At 43.4% G+C, this 17,027-nt stretch overlaps 1 protein-coding gene across 2 annotated transcripts in view; it reads left to right on the top strand.

The window, feature by feature from the left end:
• Nucleotides 1–17,027, top strand: part of pnpla7b (patatin-like phospholipase domain containing 7b) — a 309,370-nt gene that overhangs the window by 115,566 nt on the left and 176,777 nt on the right. For both annotated transcript variants that reach the window (XM_080212442.1, XM_080212443.1), the window contains one exon: nucleotides 9,897–10,010. In XM_080212442.1, coding sequence (XP_080068568.1) covers nucleotides 9,897–10,010 — 114 coding nt within the window. The remainder of the gene's footprint in view (nucleotides 1–9,896; nucleotides 10,011–17,027) is intronic.

Below are 17,027 nucleotides of genomic sequence, written 5' to 3'. Positions count from 1 at the left end.
AGTACTCCAGGAACCTGGGTTCGATTCCCAGCTTGGATCACTGTCTGTGTGGAGTTTGCATGTTCTCCCCCCCTGTCTACGTGGGTTTCCGTCAGGTGCTCCAATTTCCTCCCATCTAAAGATGTGTGGGTTATGTGCATTGGCCATGCTAAATTACCCTTTAATGTCCTGGGATGTGTATGTTAGAGGGATTAGTAGGGTAAATGTGTGGGTTTTGGGGATAGGACCTGAGTGGGATTGTTGTTGGTGCAGACTCAAATGGCGGCCCCCTACACTGTAGGGTTTCTATGATGTGGAGATGCCAGTGTTGGACTGTTAACCTGGTGTTGTGAGACTTCTTGCTAGGTTTCCGTGATGGCAGGACAGGCCGACTCATGTTTCTATTTCCTGCGTTCTTGTGAAATTGGCTTCCAAAGGATGACCATTTAAATGTAACCAACTGCATGTTTAATAAGCAGACGCAACCAGTGATCTTCACCTCCTTAACCTCTCAGTGGAGGTAGCATGTGAGGCTGCGCGTGGCCAGGCTGAGGTAATGCTGGATTCAGAGTCCCAGATCAAAGGATCTTCTGCGCACTCTCACTGTCTACATCTCAGTATTGATCCTGGAGGAACGCCACTGATTTCTGCCCAACTAATCAAAGAAAGAACTTACATTTATTCAGTGCCTTTTGGGTCTTGAGGATGTCTAAGTATTGTGTAGCCAATGAAATACTATTTGAGGAGTAGCCACTTTTGTAATGCAGGGAAATGTGGCAGCCAATTTGTACACAGCAAGGTTCCACGAACACCAGTGTGACAATGAGCAGAGAGCCTGCTTTTTTTTTACAATGCCGTTGGTTGAAGATTTATTTATCAGTGTTACTGCAATGACGTTCCTGTGGAAATCCTCTAGTCGTCACACTCTGGCACCTGTTCGGGTACACTGAGGGAGAATTTAGCATAGAATCATAGAACCCTACAGTACAGAGAGGCCATTCAGCCCATCGAGTCTGCACCCACCACAATCCCACCCAGGCCCTACACCCATATTCCTACATGTTTTACCCACTAATCCCTCTAACTTGTACGTCTCAGGACACTAAGGGGCAATTTTAGCATGGTCAATCAACCTAACCCGCACATCTTTGGACTGTGGGAGGAAACTGGAGCACCCGGAGGAAACCCACGCAGACACGAGGAGAATGTGCAGACTCCACACAGACAGTAACCCAAGCCGGAGAATCGAACCCAGGTCCCTGGAGCTGTGAGGCAGCAGTGCTAACCACTGTGTCGCCGTGCAGAAACAGTTATTGGCTAAGATACCGGGAGAAGTTATTTGCTCAACAACGCCCTTTTATCGGAATTTCACTTAATTGGGAGCAAAATAATTTGTCACCTGGGGAGAATATAGTTCGACGAATGAGAGCCAGCATTGATATTTCTTTAAAGGCAAATTGCATTTGGTGAACTTGACGGAGTTGATGATGAAGTAACGTAGAGGATGGATGAAGACTCTGATGCTGCAGAGAAGACTTTCGGAGTAGTAGGAGGGATGAAAGATGTGGTGAGACTAAAGAAACTGCTATTGCTCTCCTTAGGGGGGAGATTTAATAGAAGTGATCAAAATCTTGTTGGATGAATGAGAAGAATCGGTGGTGGAAAGGTCGCTAACCAGCCGACATAGATTTGACATAATTGGTAAAAAGGGCAGAGGCAACATGAGAGGAAAATACACAATGAGTTGTTCTGATCTGGAATGCACTGGATGAAAGGGCGGTGAAATGGATTCAATAACAACCTTTAAAAGTGAATTCTACAACTACTGGAAAAAGAAAATAAAACGCAGAACTCGATGAAAGAGAAGAGTGAATCTAATATGATAGATTTTTCGAAGGGCAGGCACAATAGGCTAAATTGAGTCCTCGTGCGATGGATCATTCTCTGATCTCGTCTCCTGTTCCACCAAAGGCCTAAACGTTCCTAGACAAGTGCTACACAAATATCAAACGTGCCTACCGCTCTATCGCTCGCCCACACTTTGGTAAATCAGATCACAAGGCTGTGCTCCTGCTCCCGGCTTACAAGCAAAAACTGAAGCAGGAGAATCCATCAAAGAGAGTCGTGCAATGTTGGTCTGAGGAATCAGGTGATCTCCTGCGGGGCTGCTTGGAGTCAGTGGACTGGTCAGTATTTAAAAACTCTGCGACCAGCCTGAACGAGTACGCCACTACAGTAACTGACTTTATTAGTAAGTGTGTAGAAGACTTGTGCCAAAGAAGCAAATCCATGTGTTCCCCAACCGGAAATAATGGATGAACAGGGATATTCACTGCTTGAAGTCCAGGTCTGAGGCGTTCCAAGTCAGGCAACACTGACCTATACAAGAAAGCCAAATATGATCTAAGGAGATCTATCAAAGCTGCCAAAAGACAATACTGGACCTAGTTAGAGTCCCAGGCTAGCCACACTGATCGTTACCAACTATGGCAAGGTCTGCAAGACATACCAGGCTACAAGGTGAAGGTGTGTAAAATCGCCGGCTCCAACACACCGCTCCCTGGTGAGCTCAGTGCATTCTACACCCATTTTGAGCAAGAGATCAGCGAGAGCATGCCCTCCACCCTGGAAGCCCTGGATGAACCTGTATCTGGGCTCACCATTTGCAGATGTCAGAGCAGCTTTCTTGAAGGTCAACCCACAGAAAGCGACTGGCCCAGACGTGCACTCAGATCCTGTACGGATCAGCTGGTGGGAGTATTCAGACACCTTCAATCTCTCTACAACAGTCCTCATCTGCTTTATGAAGAGGACCATCATCCTGGTACCTAAGAGAAACCAGGCAGCGTGCCTTAATGACTATTGTCCAGTGGCTCTGACATCTATCATTATGAAGTGCTTTGAAAGGTTAATCATGGCACGAATCAATTCCAGCCTCCTGGACTACCTGGATCCACTACAATTTGCCTACCACTTCAACAGGCCTACAGCAAACGCCATTTTCCTGGCCCTCCACTCAACCCTGGAACACCTAGATAACAAAGACACCAATGTCAGACACCTATTTATTGACTACAGTTCAGCCTTCAACACCACTATTCATACAAAACTCATCTCCAAGCTCTGTGGCCTGGGGCTCAGCTCCTCCCTTTGCAACTGGATCCTAGACTTCCTAACCTACAGACCACAAGCAGTAAGGATAGGCAACAACACCTCCACTATCACCCTCAACCCTGTGTTCTCGACCACCTACTATACTCCTTATACACCCATCACTATGTGACCAAATTCACCTCCCAGTTCGATTTTTCAAGTTTGCTGACGACACCACCATAGTGGGACAGATCGCAAGCAATGATGAGACAGAGTACAGGAATGAGAATCTGGTGAACTGGTGCAGTGACAATAAGCTCTTTCTCAATGTCAACAAAAAAAAAGATTGTCATCAACTTCAGGAAGCGTAAAGGAGAACATGCCCCTGTCAATGTCAATGGGGACAAAGTAGAAAGGGTCAAAAGTTTCAAGTTTTAGGTATCCACATCACCAACTTGTCCTGGTTCTCCCCCCTCCCATGCCAACACTATAGTTAAGAAAACCCACCAACTTCTGTACTTTCTGAGAAGACTAAGGAAATTTGGCATATCCCCTGCAACACTCTCCAACTTTTATAGATGCACCATAGAAAGCATTCTTTCTGGTTGTATCTCAGCTTAGTATGACTCCTACTCTGCCCAAGACTGTAAGGAACTACAAAAGGTTGTGAATGTAGCCCAATCCACCACGCAAACCAGCCTCCCATCCATTGACTCTGTCTACACCTCCCATTGCCTAGGCAAAGCAGCCAGCATAGTTAAGGACCCCATGCATCCTGGATATTCTTTCTTCCACCTTCTTGCATCGGGAAAAAGATACGAAGTCTGAGGATACATACGAACCAATTTGAACAGTTTCTTCCTTGAATGGACCTACCTTGTATTAAATTGATCTTTCTCTACACCCTAGCTATGAGTGTAACACTACATTGTGCACTCTCTCGTTTCCTTCTCTATGAACGTAATGCTTTGCCTGTATAGTGCACAAGAAACAGTACTTTTCACTGGTCATACATGTGACAATAATAAATCAAATCTCCTCTCCAATGTGCTGAAATTGTCTCCAATTCCTTAATTTTCACTGGTAATTTCCAATGCAGATCCTTGTCAAATGCCTCCTGAAATCAGTCTGTGTGGCGTTCATTCATCTGCCTCTGTTCCCACTGAGACTTTATCAAAGACCTCTGTTAGTTTAGTTAATCCTGACCCTGTCTTTTCATATCCCTGCTAATTCCATCTCCTCTGTGCTTGCTGTTCTCTTGTAATAAATTCTAGCAATTTTCCTATTTGAATTATTAGCCTGCATTTCATTGGATTGTCTCTTTCTGTTCTTTCAGCATTATCTGCAGATGGTCCAAATCTGGCAAACTGTAGCCAATATAATCCTGAATTTCTGTGTCCATTTCTTTTCATATCCTAAGATTGGCACTATCCAGGCTGTTTGTCTAGCTTCCATCCCATGGATTGTAGGTATTAATGTTGTATTCTTTCCCTATAGCATTTTCTACACATGATGTCGGTGGCACGGTGGAGCACTGCTGCCTCATGACTCCAGGGACCCAGGTCCAATTGTGACTGTAGGGTTTGCTCGTTCTCCCCATGTGTTCATGGTTTCTTCCACATGCTCTGGTTTCCTCCTGCAGTTCAAAGATGTTCAGGTTAGGTGGATTGGCCGTGCTAAATTGCCGCTTAGTCTCCAAAGATGTTTAGGTTAAGGGGATTAGCAGGATAAATGTGTGGGGTTACGGGGATGGGGTGAGCCTGGATAAGATGCTCTGTCAGAGAGTTGGTACTCTTGATGGGCTGAATGGCATCCTGCAATGTAGGAATTCTATGTTGTGATCACCTTCTCTGTTGAAGAAGATATTCATTTAATCTACCAAGTCGTTATCCTTTGCTATTGTCATATTTATGTTTTTGATAGGCCCTCCTGTTCCTTGACGGTTGTTTACCTCGCATCTAAGTTTACCGTTCATCCTCTCTACTCTCATTATTTTCTGGGGGTCTACTTGTTGCTTTCTATAATATTCAGAGTCTTCAATCTTGAATTAAACTTTTACTGTTAGACAAACCTCACTTTCTTTCATGTTGGGTTATTTTCTTGTCAGATGAATGTTTTATAACCCACTCATTCTCCCTTGTAGGGTTAAGTATCTGTGATCTTTAAGCGATTTAATAAATAGATTCTGGTTTATACTTGACCTGTTACTCTATTCTGAATCAGTATGCTGGTTAGCACATTTCTCTCCTTTATCTTCATGCACATTACAGTCCTTTCAAGTGGTCACCATCAGAAGCTTTATAAAAATCAGTGCAGCTTATAATTTCATCTGAGAAGATGCATCTTCCAAAACATGTGCTCTCCCATCAGAGAGAGATTTTTAATCCAAAATAATTGAAAAGCGATTGATGTGTGAATGGTCATTTGTTAAATACAATTGTGCAAAACCTTCTAAACACTCATAGATTGTTTGATATTCAATTTCTCCACTGATGTCCAGTATCGAGGATGCTTAGTCATCGGGTGATGTCCGACAGTCTTGGTGAGCCTTCAATTGACTGAGGAGCCTGACTCTGGATCCAGAGGTTCTCCCACAGTAGGGGCATGCTGTGTGTGGGAGTGAAATTTGCAGCTCTGGATTGGTTTCGTTCTGCATCTGCTCCTGCTGTTCTGAACCTCAAAGCAGCATGCACCTTGATGGACTAGGTGAAGCCATAGTCCTCTTCTCCTAGTCAGTGGTGTTAATGCAGTGTGCTTTAGGGCAACATTGAGTGTATTCTTATATCTTGTCCTTTGACCACACTTGAGTGTTGGCCATCCAAGAGCAGGAAGAAGAGAACTTGTCAAGGAATCCATTTCTGGGCATTGGGACACAATGGTTTTATCCATCACAGTTGGTTCCACAGGAGTGGGACTTCAATGCCGTTAGTTGCAGCATCGTGGCACACGCTGACGTTGGTCCAGTAGTCCTTCCATTTGATCCCCAGTTCGACACAAAAACCACTGATGGAAGCTCTCCAGAATCTCAACGTGGTGTCTATAGACAGTTCTGGTTTTGTTAGTCGAGGACAGTGGTCACCACGATGACCTTATAAATCATGGTTTGTCAACAAGGTCCCTGTTGTCAAAGACACATTGGCGCAGCTTGAAGAAGACAGCGTTGGTACAATTAACTTGATGCTAGACTTCTTCATCAGTGGTAATCCCTTGGGAGAGGTGCTTGTCACGATATGGAACATACACCAGAATATGCACATGCTCCAGAATCACCCCATCTACTTTAGTCGCTAAGAGGATGCTCACTTGGCCTGGGGAAGGGTGGTGAAGGACCTTTTGTCTTGGCAATGTTTAAAGATAGGCCAAACCTCTTAAAGGAAGCGGTCAAGCATTCTTTGCACATCTTGTGCAGAGTGAGCCATTGTGCAGCAGTCATCAGCCGACTGAGTGTTGTGATGTCCATGGTGGTCAGTTTTGTTTTTGCCCAGAAGTGACCAAGGTTGAAAAGCTCGGTAATGTCATTGTCAGCATTTCTTTGTTTGAAATCTAAATCAGGCAACTTAACTCTGGTTAAAACATTGCCCTGAGGAATGAACCAGCAAATACCTATCACTTGTTTAGTTTAGATGTAAGAGACGCAATGTGTGTTCATGTTCTTTCTGTCTGCAAAGAGCGAGGTTTTGTGTATGAATAAATGTAGCTTCCCGCACATGCAAATGGGCTATACTAAGATCCTCACTGATAATCTTGAATTGGTTGTCACCTTAGTTTTTGGCCAGCTGAGGATTATTTAACAAATGTTGTCCAATTGCAGAATCTCAATAACTTTGGACACTGTTTTGAGTTTTACAAGCATGGACTGATTGGGTGCGGTCTGTACAGTCTGCTGGCATTCTTGCAGTCTGACTTGATGAATGCAAGGTAAATAGTGCAGAATCTGTGGACAGCTTATCTCTATCAGCAATACTCAAGTTCTGTACTGCCAAACAACTAGATGCAGAATGGTAGATGTATTTGGAAAGTTGTAGTATTCAGAAAGAAGTGTGACTTGGGTTTGCAAAAGTAATTTATCTAATAATTGCAGCTGTAAACAGAATTGTGGAATAGCTCAGTAGGTCAAATGACTTGCTCTTTTGTTGTCATTAATCAACTTTGTTGCAAACAGATTGGTGCCTCATCTCGTTGTTTGTGAGATCCCTTCCTTTACCTCAGATACTTGATATATTGGCTTTCTCCTGGTGCATCTAGAAAGAGGACGTGGGAGCAATCCCATTCTCCTTTTATGATCTGAAAGAAGTTTCTCTTGCAGTGAGAATTGGATATTTGAGCTGAATAGTTCCACTCTACTGCTGTTTGGAGACTGTGATAATTAATATTTAATTTATTATTGTTACATGTATTGGGATACAGCGAAAAGCATTGTTTCTTGCACGCTCTATGGACAAAGCATACCGTTCATAGAATACATAAGGGAGAGGGTGCAAAATGTACAGTAAGAAGTCTCAACACCGGTCCAACAGGTTTATTTGGAATTGTGAGCTTTGAGCACTGCTCCTTCCTCAGGTGAGTGGACGTAGATTCACAAACACAGCATGTATAGACAAAGACACAATCGCAAGGTAGTTACAGATTGGAATGTGAAGAATAGTTGGAGTGCGAGTCTTTACTGGGAAAAGTTGGTGAATGTAGATTGGTGCAGAATGTAGTGTTACAGTAGAAAAAGATCAGTTTAATATTTGATGGGTCCATTCAAAAGTCTGATGGCAGCAGGGAAGAAGCTATTTTGGGAGTTGGATTGGAGGTAAATCTGAGGCATAAAGGACCCAAAAGGCAAGGGGTGAAGAAGCTGAAAAACAGAACTAAAAAAATGAAAGATTTGGATGCAAGCATGAAAGTTCTGTGCACAATCTCTCCTTTCTCAGTCTTCCGTTCCTGCTGTTCTGTGTCACATACGCAGAAGTAAGTGTAACAATAAGAGAGGTCTAAAAACATACACGGAAGTAAGTGTAACAATAAGAGAGGTCTAAAAACAAGCAACTTGCCTCCTGGATTACCATCAGTGGTACACAATGAGAGAGAATGGAGTTATTTAGTTAACTGAAACGTGTAATCAAAGCACAAATGTTGTGCTAACAAACAGGGCTAAAACCACACACCTGTACCACATTTTAAAACTGGGTGATCTTTTAAGTTCATCATATTTGAATTTTTATGTTTGCATGTCTTGAAAAGATTACTGAAAACGACTCCTGCAGCATCTCATTGAAGGGTGATTGGGGTGTTTATGAATGCAGCTCGCTTCTTCCCGGCTTCTTGTACATTTTATTTGACTGTTTTCCTACAAATCAACCTCATCCTTTGCCCGTGAATACTGTAAGAATACAGTCGTTTGTAGAACCAAGTTGCTTCAGGCAGGATATAGCAAGACTTTATACCGAATTGTGTCATTCAGAATAGTGCTATTTATCTGTTGTCCAAGGACTACTGTGGTTTGGATTCAATTACTGTGGCCGTGTTTAGAAATTTCCACGCTGTGGGAAAATATCAGTGTGACGACTGGAGTCATTGCAGAGCCTATTAGTTAAGGTAATTCAGGGACTGCGACATCGCGTCTTAAAGAAATGTGATGGCTATATTCAAACCCTATTGATGAACAGGTTGAAGGGTACTGTTCAGTGCACGGTGGCACAGTGGTTAGCACTGCTGCTTCACAGCTCCAGGGTCCTGGGTTCAATTCCCAGCTTGGGTCACTGTCTGTGTGGAGTTTGCACATTCTCCTCGTGTCTGGGTGGGTTTCCTGAGTGCTCCGGCTTCCTCCCACAGTCCAAAGATGTGCGGGTTAGGTTGATTGGCCATGCTAGGAAATTGCCCGTTAGTATCCAAGGATGTGTAGGTTAGAGGGATTAGTGGGTATAATATGTAGGGATATGGGGGTAGGGCCTGGGTGGGATTGTGTTTGGTGCAGACTCGATGGGCCGAAGGGCCTCTTTCTGCACTGTAGGGTTCTATGATTCTATGACCCTCCAACGCTAGCTTGAGTGACTAGTGATTGGCAGAAGATGCCAACTTTGTCAGAATTGCCCACATCTCCTGAATGAATTTTCTATCAACATGTCTTTGGTAGTAATTTGGAGTTGACCTGGAGTTCATAAATTTGCCGCTGCATTTCTTAAGTTTCGGATTTAAGACCAGGAAAGGCCAATGCAAAACCGCGTCTTGTCTGTGCAGTATGCTAAAACTCCTGACCCGGAACTGTGCTGTTTTGAACATGTCAGAATTTCTATTTCAGCTGTCTTGTCTGGCAGATGATTCAAAGCGTTTATTACTGTGTGTGAAATATGATCCAAATTTATTTCCCTAGTTTATATGTGGGGACCTTTTGTCCTAGTACAATTACTTGCTTTTCTGTGACTCTCGGACATAAAAATACATCTCAAAACCCTTTGCATTAAGTTGCAAGGAACAGTGAGCTAAATAAAGGCTTACTGCTTCAGCTAAAGGCTTGCTGCTCCTTGCAACTTCATGCAAAGGGTGTTAGTGTTGTGGGGGTAGGGGGGTGGTGGAGGGGCAGGCGAGAAGCACATCAAAGTGTTAATTGTATATTCAGCCACATGTCGAGATATTGGGTCAAAGGCTTTGTTAAAAAAGCAGGTTTTAAGGATTGCCTTAAAGGTGGAAAGCAAAGTAGAGGAGGAGGAACGGGTTAAGGAGCGTGTAGTCCTACAACTTTATCTTCATTGCTACCACTGCCATAATAGGTGATTGCTAAAGATTATGGGTCAAGGTAAAATTTATTCTTAAATCATGTTTCTCTCCACCTCACACAGGTAGAAGCCCTAACCCGTCAGCCCTCTGCCACTACGGTCCTTGCGGTGAGAGATTCTGAACTAGCCAAACTTCCTGAGGGAGCTCTGAACTCAATCAAGCGCAGGTACCCTCAGGTAAGAAAAGCACATCACTTCTCTGAGTCAGAATTTCCTGTTGCTGCGTCATCACTTGGTGTCTAGATTCCCAGGTCATACAAATGCTTTTTCACATCGCCGTGTGCGTAAGTTTAACTAACTGGCCGCATCTTCCAGTGGACAAGAGTTGAGAGATCCCTTTCGAATTACTGAGAGGTAACTCTATGAAGTGTATACATGACTATTCTTCATCTCTTCCTCCTACATCTCCTCACCAAAGGCTCTACCTAAGTCATAGAATCATCATAGTATCCCTTCAGTACAGAAAGAGGCCATTCAGCCCATTAAGTCTGTACTGACCACAATCCCAAACAGGCCCTATTCTTGTAATCCCACGCTGTTAAAATAGGGGTGGGGGCCTAATTTGCACAAAGGATCAGAAAATATTTGGTGCAGGAAGTTGGTTGGAACCACTTAGTAACATGTGATTGCCAGATCTTCCTTAAAATCTATTTACATTGAAAGAAATTAAGGAAAATCTGTCCTCTTCTCGCAGTCATGATGTGGATGTGCCGGCGTTGGACTGGGGTAAACACAGTAAAAAGTCTGACAACACCCGGTTTTAGTCCAACCGATTTATTTGATAGTAAACGCACAAGCTTTCGGGTTAGTCCCTTTGTCAGGTGAATGGAGAGTTCTGGCCTCAGAGCATATAACAGCACAGACAGTTTACAGATTACTGATTAGAATGCGAATCTTTACACCTAACCTGCTGTTCAAGTCTTAAAGTGGCCGACAATGTCTGTGGAAGGAGCACTGATCACAGGTTAAAGAAATGTGTATTGTCTCCAGACAGTACAGTGAGTGAGGTTTTGCAAACCCAGGCAAGTGTTGGGGGTTACAGATAGTGCGACATGAACCCAAGGCCTTCACGACACATGACAGCGCAGAGTCGCTGAGCAGAGACTGATAGCCAAGTTCCACACACATGAGGACGGTCTCAACAAGGATCTTGGGTTCATGTCGCACTATCTGTAACCCCCGTGACTTGCCTGGGTTTGCAAAACCTCACTTACTGTACTGTCTGGAGACAATACACATCTCTTTAAACTGTGATCAGTGCTCCTTCCACTCACATTGTCGGCCACTTTAAGACTTGAACAGCAGGTTAGTTGTAAAGATTCACATTCTAATCAGTAATCTCTAAACTGTCTGTGCTGTTATATGCTCTGTCTGAGGCCAGAACTCTCCATTCACCTGACGAAGGGGCAAACCCGAAAGCTTGTGCGTTTATTATCAAATAAATCGGTTGGTCTAAAACCTGGTGTTGTCAGACTTCTTACTCTACTCGCAGCACAGAGCAGTCTCCGCAGCACCAGCAGCACAGAGCAGTTTTCCTTAGCAAAGTGTCAGAATGATGCTGTCCATTTGCTTCATTTTGTTCTAGTTGCTAGTCTTCACAAATGTTGTGTCTTTTACTCTGACAATTAAATATCACAAACACTAACCAAATTAAAACAAACCAGAAAATGTTCGAACCCTGACATTAAAATGCTAAACACTGGAGTAAGCTTCCTTACCTAGACAGTGGTGAGAATGTGGAACTCACTGCCACACACAGTGTTTGAGGCCAGTAGCATAAATGTGTTTGTGAGGAAGTTGGATCGGAACATAAAGCAGCATGGAACAGAGGATATGCTAATAGGATGAAGCAAGATGGGAGGATTCTGGTATTGAGCATAGCTGACAGGATGAGCTGATTGGGCTGAATGGCCTGTTTCTGTGCAGTATATTCTCTGACTAGAGAAGGCCTGTCAACGTCTGAAAAACAGTAAGAGGCCTGACAACACCAGGTTTAAGTCCAACCGATTTATTTGATAGTAAACTCACAAGCTTTCAAGGTTTTCCCTCTTCGTCAGGTGAATGAAGAGTTCTGGCCTCCCATCAGAACATCTGAAAAAAACCCGTTCCTCTCAGAACCAAAGAACATTGCAGCACAGAAACAGGCCTTTTGGCCCTTCTCGGCTGTGCCGAACCATTTTTCTGCTTGTGTTTCTGCTGTCAGATTTGGGAAGGGGCTCCACTGTCTTCCCTGTCCAGTTCCTGGGGCGGGATTTTCCAACTGCGCTCGCCCTGAAACTGGAAAATCCCACTCGTGGTCTACGGAACTTTCCGTGGTCCATCTGCCCCCTCCTCCGTTCTGATTCCCATGGCGAACGGAGTGGGAAAATTCGCCCCGTAATGTTTTCTGCTTTTTGTTCTGAGCAGTTGTTCTGAGGGAGCTTTGCATCCAGTAATGATCTGAATAACATTTTTTTCTATGTTGTAAGATCTGATACGGACACTTGAACACGGATTAAAGTTAACGGAGTTCATTCTTGATTGAATTCTACATTTTTAATGATCATTTTTTTAATTAGGCCTCAGTGCAGCTTTGATGGGTACCTTTTAGTATCTTAACAACAGTGGTTGGCTGCTTGTTCATCACCATAGTTATTAAGGTCTGCAATGAGAAGCTGGTACCAACAAAGGTTAAAAGTTTTGTTTGAATGATGCATGTGACATTTCTGGAGGCATTCATTCAGCATACACAGCATGGGGCTTTGTTTCCCTGGTAACAGTGGAATGAGTCATCTCAGCTGAAAGCTGAACATCCTCTCTTGTTATTTTGCTAAATAAGAGTGTTCAGAAAATGACAGGCACGTGTGTTCCAGAAATTTCCGTGCACACAGTTGAGATCGCCCTAGTCTTTGAGGGAGTAGACTCCGCTAGAGCAGTCTTTGGTAGAGAACCTGCAGTGTGCGAACCTGAGGAATCCTTCATGCTTTAGAATGTCAGGGAACACACGACACACTGAGAAACAAGCTGGAGATGGAGCTGGGACTGAGGGATACTAATGTGCATTGAGCCCATTTGACTCGGAACTACTGAGAGTGGCAGCACACTGTCTATCTCAATCCCAAATAGATTTACAATGAGAATGGGCAGCACACTGTGAGCCTATTTGATTTGGAGCTAATGAGAATGGGCAACACACTATGTCTATCTCGACCCCAAATAGATTCAATGAGAATGGGCAGCAGACTGAAACTGAGCTAGAGGCGAAGGAATGGTGAGAGATTGGGAAATGGTTGTATTCAGAAGGACCTGGCCTCCTTGAATCACCGGAGGCTAACACGCAGGGTGCAGCAAGTAATTAGGAAGACAAATGGTATGTTAACTTTTGTTGTAAAGAGATTGGAGCATAAGCAAGTCTTACTCCAATTATATAGGGCTTTGATGGGACCACACATGGAGCACTGTCTGCAGTTTTGGCCTCCTTGTCTAACGAAGGATGCATTAGCATCTGAGGGAGTAAAATGCAGGGTTCACTAGCCTGACTCCTGATGAATGAACGAGGCCTTTAATCCCTGAGTGAGAGGTGGGGAGTCTAGAACTATGAGTCCCAGACTAAGAAAAAGGACTGAGATGAAGAGAAATGTCTTCACTGGAAGTTTTGGGAATTTTTGGAATTTTGTACTGCAGAGAGCTGTGGATAGCCAGTTGTTGAATATATTCCAGAGAAAGATGAATAGGTTTGTAGGTAATGAGGAAATGAATTAGGAGATATGGAGGTAGAATGGGAAGGTGGAGTTAAGGTAAAATATAAGTCATTGGATCGTAGAGCAGACTAGAAATATCGAATGGCCGCCTCCTTTTTCTTAATTACATCTGGAAAGGAACTGTGAACATTATGCATCCTTGGCTTCAACCCCAGTAATGGGAAGTATACTATTCATCTGTCTGGAGATGGAAGAGCACTGTGAAACCTGCAGTGTTTGGAAAGGGATGCGTCCTCCTGCAATATAAATCTTCATAGCTTGGTTTGTTTATACTTTTGTTAACAGAAGCCAGCAGTTATTAAAATTGTTCCTAATTTTATGTGACTGCTGGTGATTGTATATGTGGGGTAAAATATTTGAGATGCAGTATAGCACTGTAGCTGAGGTATCCAAGGTGACCAGTCCTGAGAGGAAAATTCAGGCAATACAAGAATCTCGAAGCCAGTATTTCTGAACCAAAGACGTAACTTAACTTAATCAGCAGCTGCTAGGAGATCATCAGAGGGTCGAGTCAACTCTCGGGTAGAGCAGCTAGACCACTCTGATTAAATCTGGCCTTTACAGTTCTAAACAGAACAATCATAGTTTTCTTCTCGATCATTCCCGCCTTACAATAGCTTAAAATCAATCATCTTTAATGTACACATATATCAATAATAATCTGTCATGCACCTCAGCCAATTGCATTTTATCATCCATCAGAATGATATGTCATTTGTCCATAAAATCCAGACGCTAACTCCCATCTCGGCTAAGGTCGTTTCCCCGTTGCCAAGTTACTCCAGGCACGCTCTAGAGGGTCAAAGTGAACGTTGCCACCGAATCATTGCCAAACTGGATAGATACGTGATGCCGTGTTCAGGGCACATTTCCATCCTGAGTCTGGACAATGAATACACCTATTCATAAAGTTGCAATGTGTGTTCCCACATAAGAACCGTTGCTGGGGTTTTGATTCCAAACTGTTCGCCTTTACCGTCAAGCCTTGTGGTAACCTGCCTTCGGCTAAAGTGAACAATAATTCATCCAATACTTAAAGTACATTAGAATATCAGCATATATGTTTTAAATTATAATTACTTGTTTAATTCCCTTACTGCGTTCACACGTGTGTAACCTATCCTCTCGTTAGTTTACAGTCTTGTTTTAAGAAATGTTTAACTCTTTGCTAGTAATCCTGCGAGTGTATGAATATCTACTGTCTGAAAATCTTACTGATTTGTTAGAAATTTCCCACATCAAACATGTAGATAGCAGCAGCAATTTCTGTCAACTCGCTTTACCTGCTATATTTGTATTTTAAGCCTGTCTTACTTTTCTATTTGATGGTGTGGAACTTTTAAACTCCTTTCCTCTGTGCTGGAATTGTTGAAGGTTTTGTTTACTTCTATGCATTGCACTGCTCACACTGAAAAGGAGCAACATTTATCAGAGTTCTTAGTGAATAACGAGTCTGAATAGATTAACATTTGACTGCTGTGCTCCAGAATTGTGCATTCTCGGGTGCCTGTGATTGCAGTGAGCGCTAGGTGAGGGCATGGCCACTCTAAACACAAGAGCAGAAATGTTTTTGTAAGTATATTGTGCAGTGAAACAGTGCAAGATGACAATTCCATCTGCTTTTGCAAGCATCTTCTATAGTAAAATGTCCCAGTAGTGCTTCCATGGTGAAGTCTCCACGCGTGATTCTGGTTACTGGATTCTGGAGCTGGGCTAAATGGCCGTGCAGAGCAGAAAGCAGATACTAAACACTTGTAAGAAGTCCCTCATCACCAGTTTAAAGTCCAACAGGTTTATTTGGTAGTGCAAGTTTTCGGAGCGGTGCACCTTCATTAGGTGACTCAGTTCATCAGCTGACTGTGTCCTGGAATCCTCTGCCAGGAAGAGTTGAAGAGGAATATGGATAAATAACATGAAAATGAAACAAAAGTGGGGCTACAGGGAAAGGACAGAAGAGTGAGACTAACTGGATAACCTTCAAAGTCTGGCAGACATGATGGGCTGAATGGTCTCGTGCTGTATGGTTGCAAATCAAGTCAAGTGGAATGGAGGGCCACTTTTTTATAGAGGTTTACAGCACAGAAACAGGCCCTTCGGCCCAATTTGTCCATGCCACCCAGTTTTTACCACTAAGCTAGTCCCGGTTGCCCGCATTTGGCCCATACCCCCCTCTACCCATCTTGCCCATATAACTGTCTAAAGGCTTCTTAAAAGACAAAATTGTACCCGCCTCTACTACTATCTCTGGCAGCTTGTTCCAGACACTCACCACCCTCTGTGTGAAAAAATTGCCCTTCTGAACCTTTTTGTATCTCTCCCTTCTCACCTTAAACCCATGTTCTCTAGACTCCCCTACCTTTGGGAAAGGATGTTGACTATCTACCTCCTTCAAACACTTGCAGAGAGATCCTTTGAAAGAAGCATTGCAAAGAGCTTGAGGGAACTGGGCTGTGCAATTGCTCAGAGACTCTAGCCTTTCAGCTCTGGCACTGTGTTTATAATGTGGATGTGCCGGCCTGTGTTTATATCCAGGCCAGACTGGTGAAACTTAAGTTGTTTATTTGCTGGCTCTTGGAGTCCAAATGTGTCTGAAAGTCTACATTTACACCCATTGTGTTTGACCTTAAAACACAGAACTGGACATTGATAAATTGCCACGGATGGTGGTATTTGAAATGGAAGAATTGCATTGTAGTGGTGGTGTTCTTAGGGGCAGAGTAGAGGGAACTTAATATTTTGACCACGTTTCATGAAGATTTTCAATGTCTGAAGTATTAAGCGCTCCCAGTAACAAGATCTTTCACCTTGATCAGTGCTGTAAGAAATTGAGAGAATGTGTAAAGGGTTAACTCTAATAATCGCTACTCAGCATGCATGTAATGAGCTATGTCAAAGTGATGTCACTGAGAGATGATGTCTGAGAGACAGCTTAGAGAGGAACTCCAGCTGTATCTTGGTCTTTCTTCTGTTAATATTTGGTATGTAAATAATTGTGTTTTCATCAAAAGACCATGGCCTCCAGCAAGCTTAGAAACTGGAAGCAGGAGTAGGCCATTTGGCCCTCTGAGCCTGCTCCGCCATTCATTTTGATCATGGCTGACCATTGATTTCCACATCCTGATTCCTCCCCCACCCCATCCCTTTATCCCTTTCACCACCCAATGACCCCCTCCCACCCCCAATATCCCTTATCCCTTTCGCTCCAAGACCTAGAACTAATTCCTCCTTGAAATCACACAACATTTTGGCCTCAACTAATTTCTGTAGTAGTGAGTCCCACACATTCACCTCTCCTGGGTTGAAGAAATTTCTCCTCACCTAAGTTCTAAAAGGTTTGCACCTTATCCTCAAAATATGTCCCCTAGTTCTGGACTCTTCTAGAGTGAGAAGCTCACGAATGCCGAGATAAAGCTGCAAAAAGTGTGCGGAGCAGTAAATTCTCAGCTGGGTTTTC

The sequence above is a fragment of the Carcharhinus amblyrhynchos genome, chromosome 25, assembly GCF_965287045.1.
Source record: "Carcharhinus amblyrhynchos chromosome 25, sCarAmb.v2.hapA, whole genome shotgun sequence".
In the NCBI taxonomy this organism is placed as follows: Eukaryota; Metazoa; Chordata; class Chondrichthyes; order Carcharhiniformes; family Carcharhinidae; genus Carcharhinus; species Carcharhinus amblyrhynchos.
The sequence above is the reverse complement of the archived record's forward strand: the minus strand, read 5'-3'. Positions and strand labels throughout refer to the sequence as shown.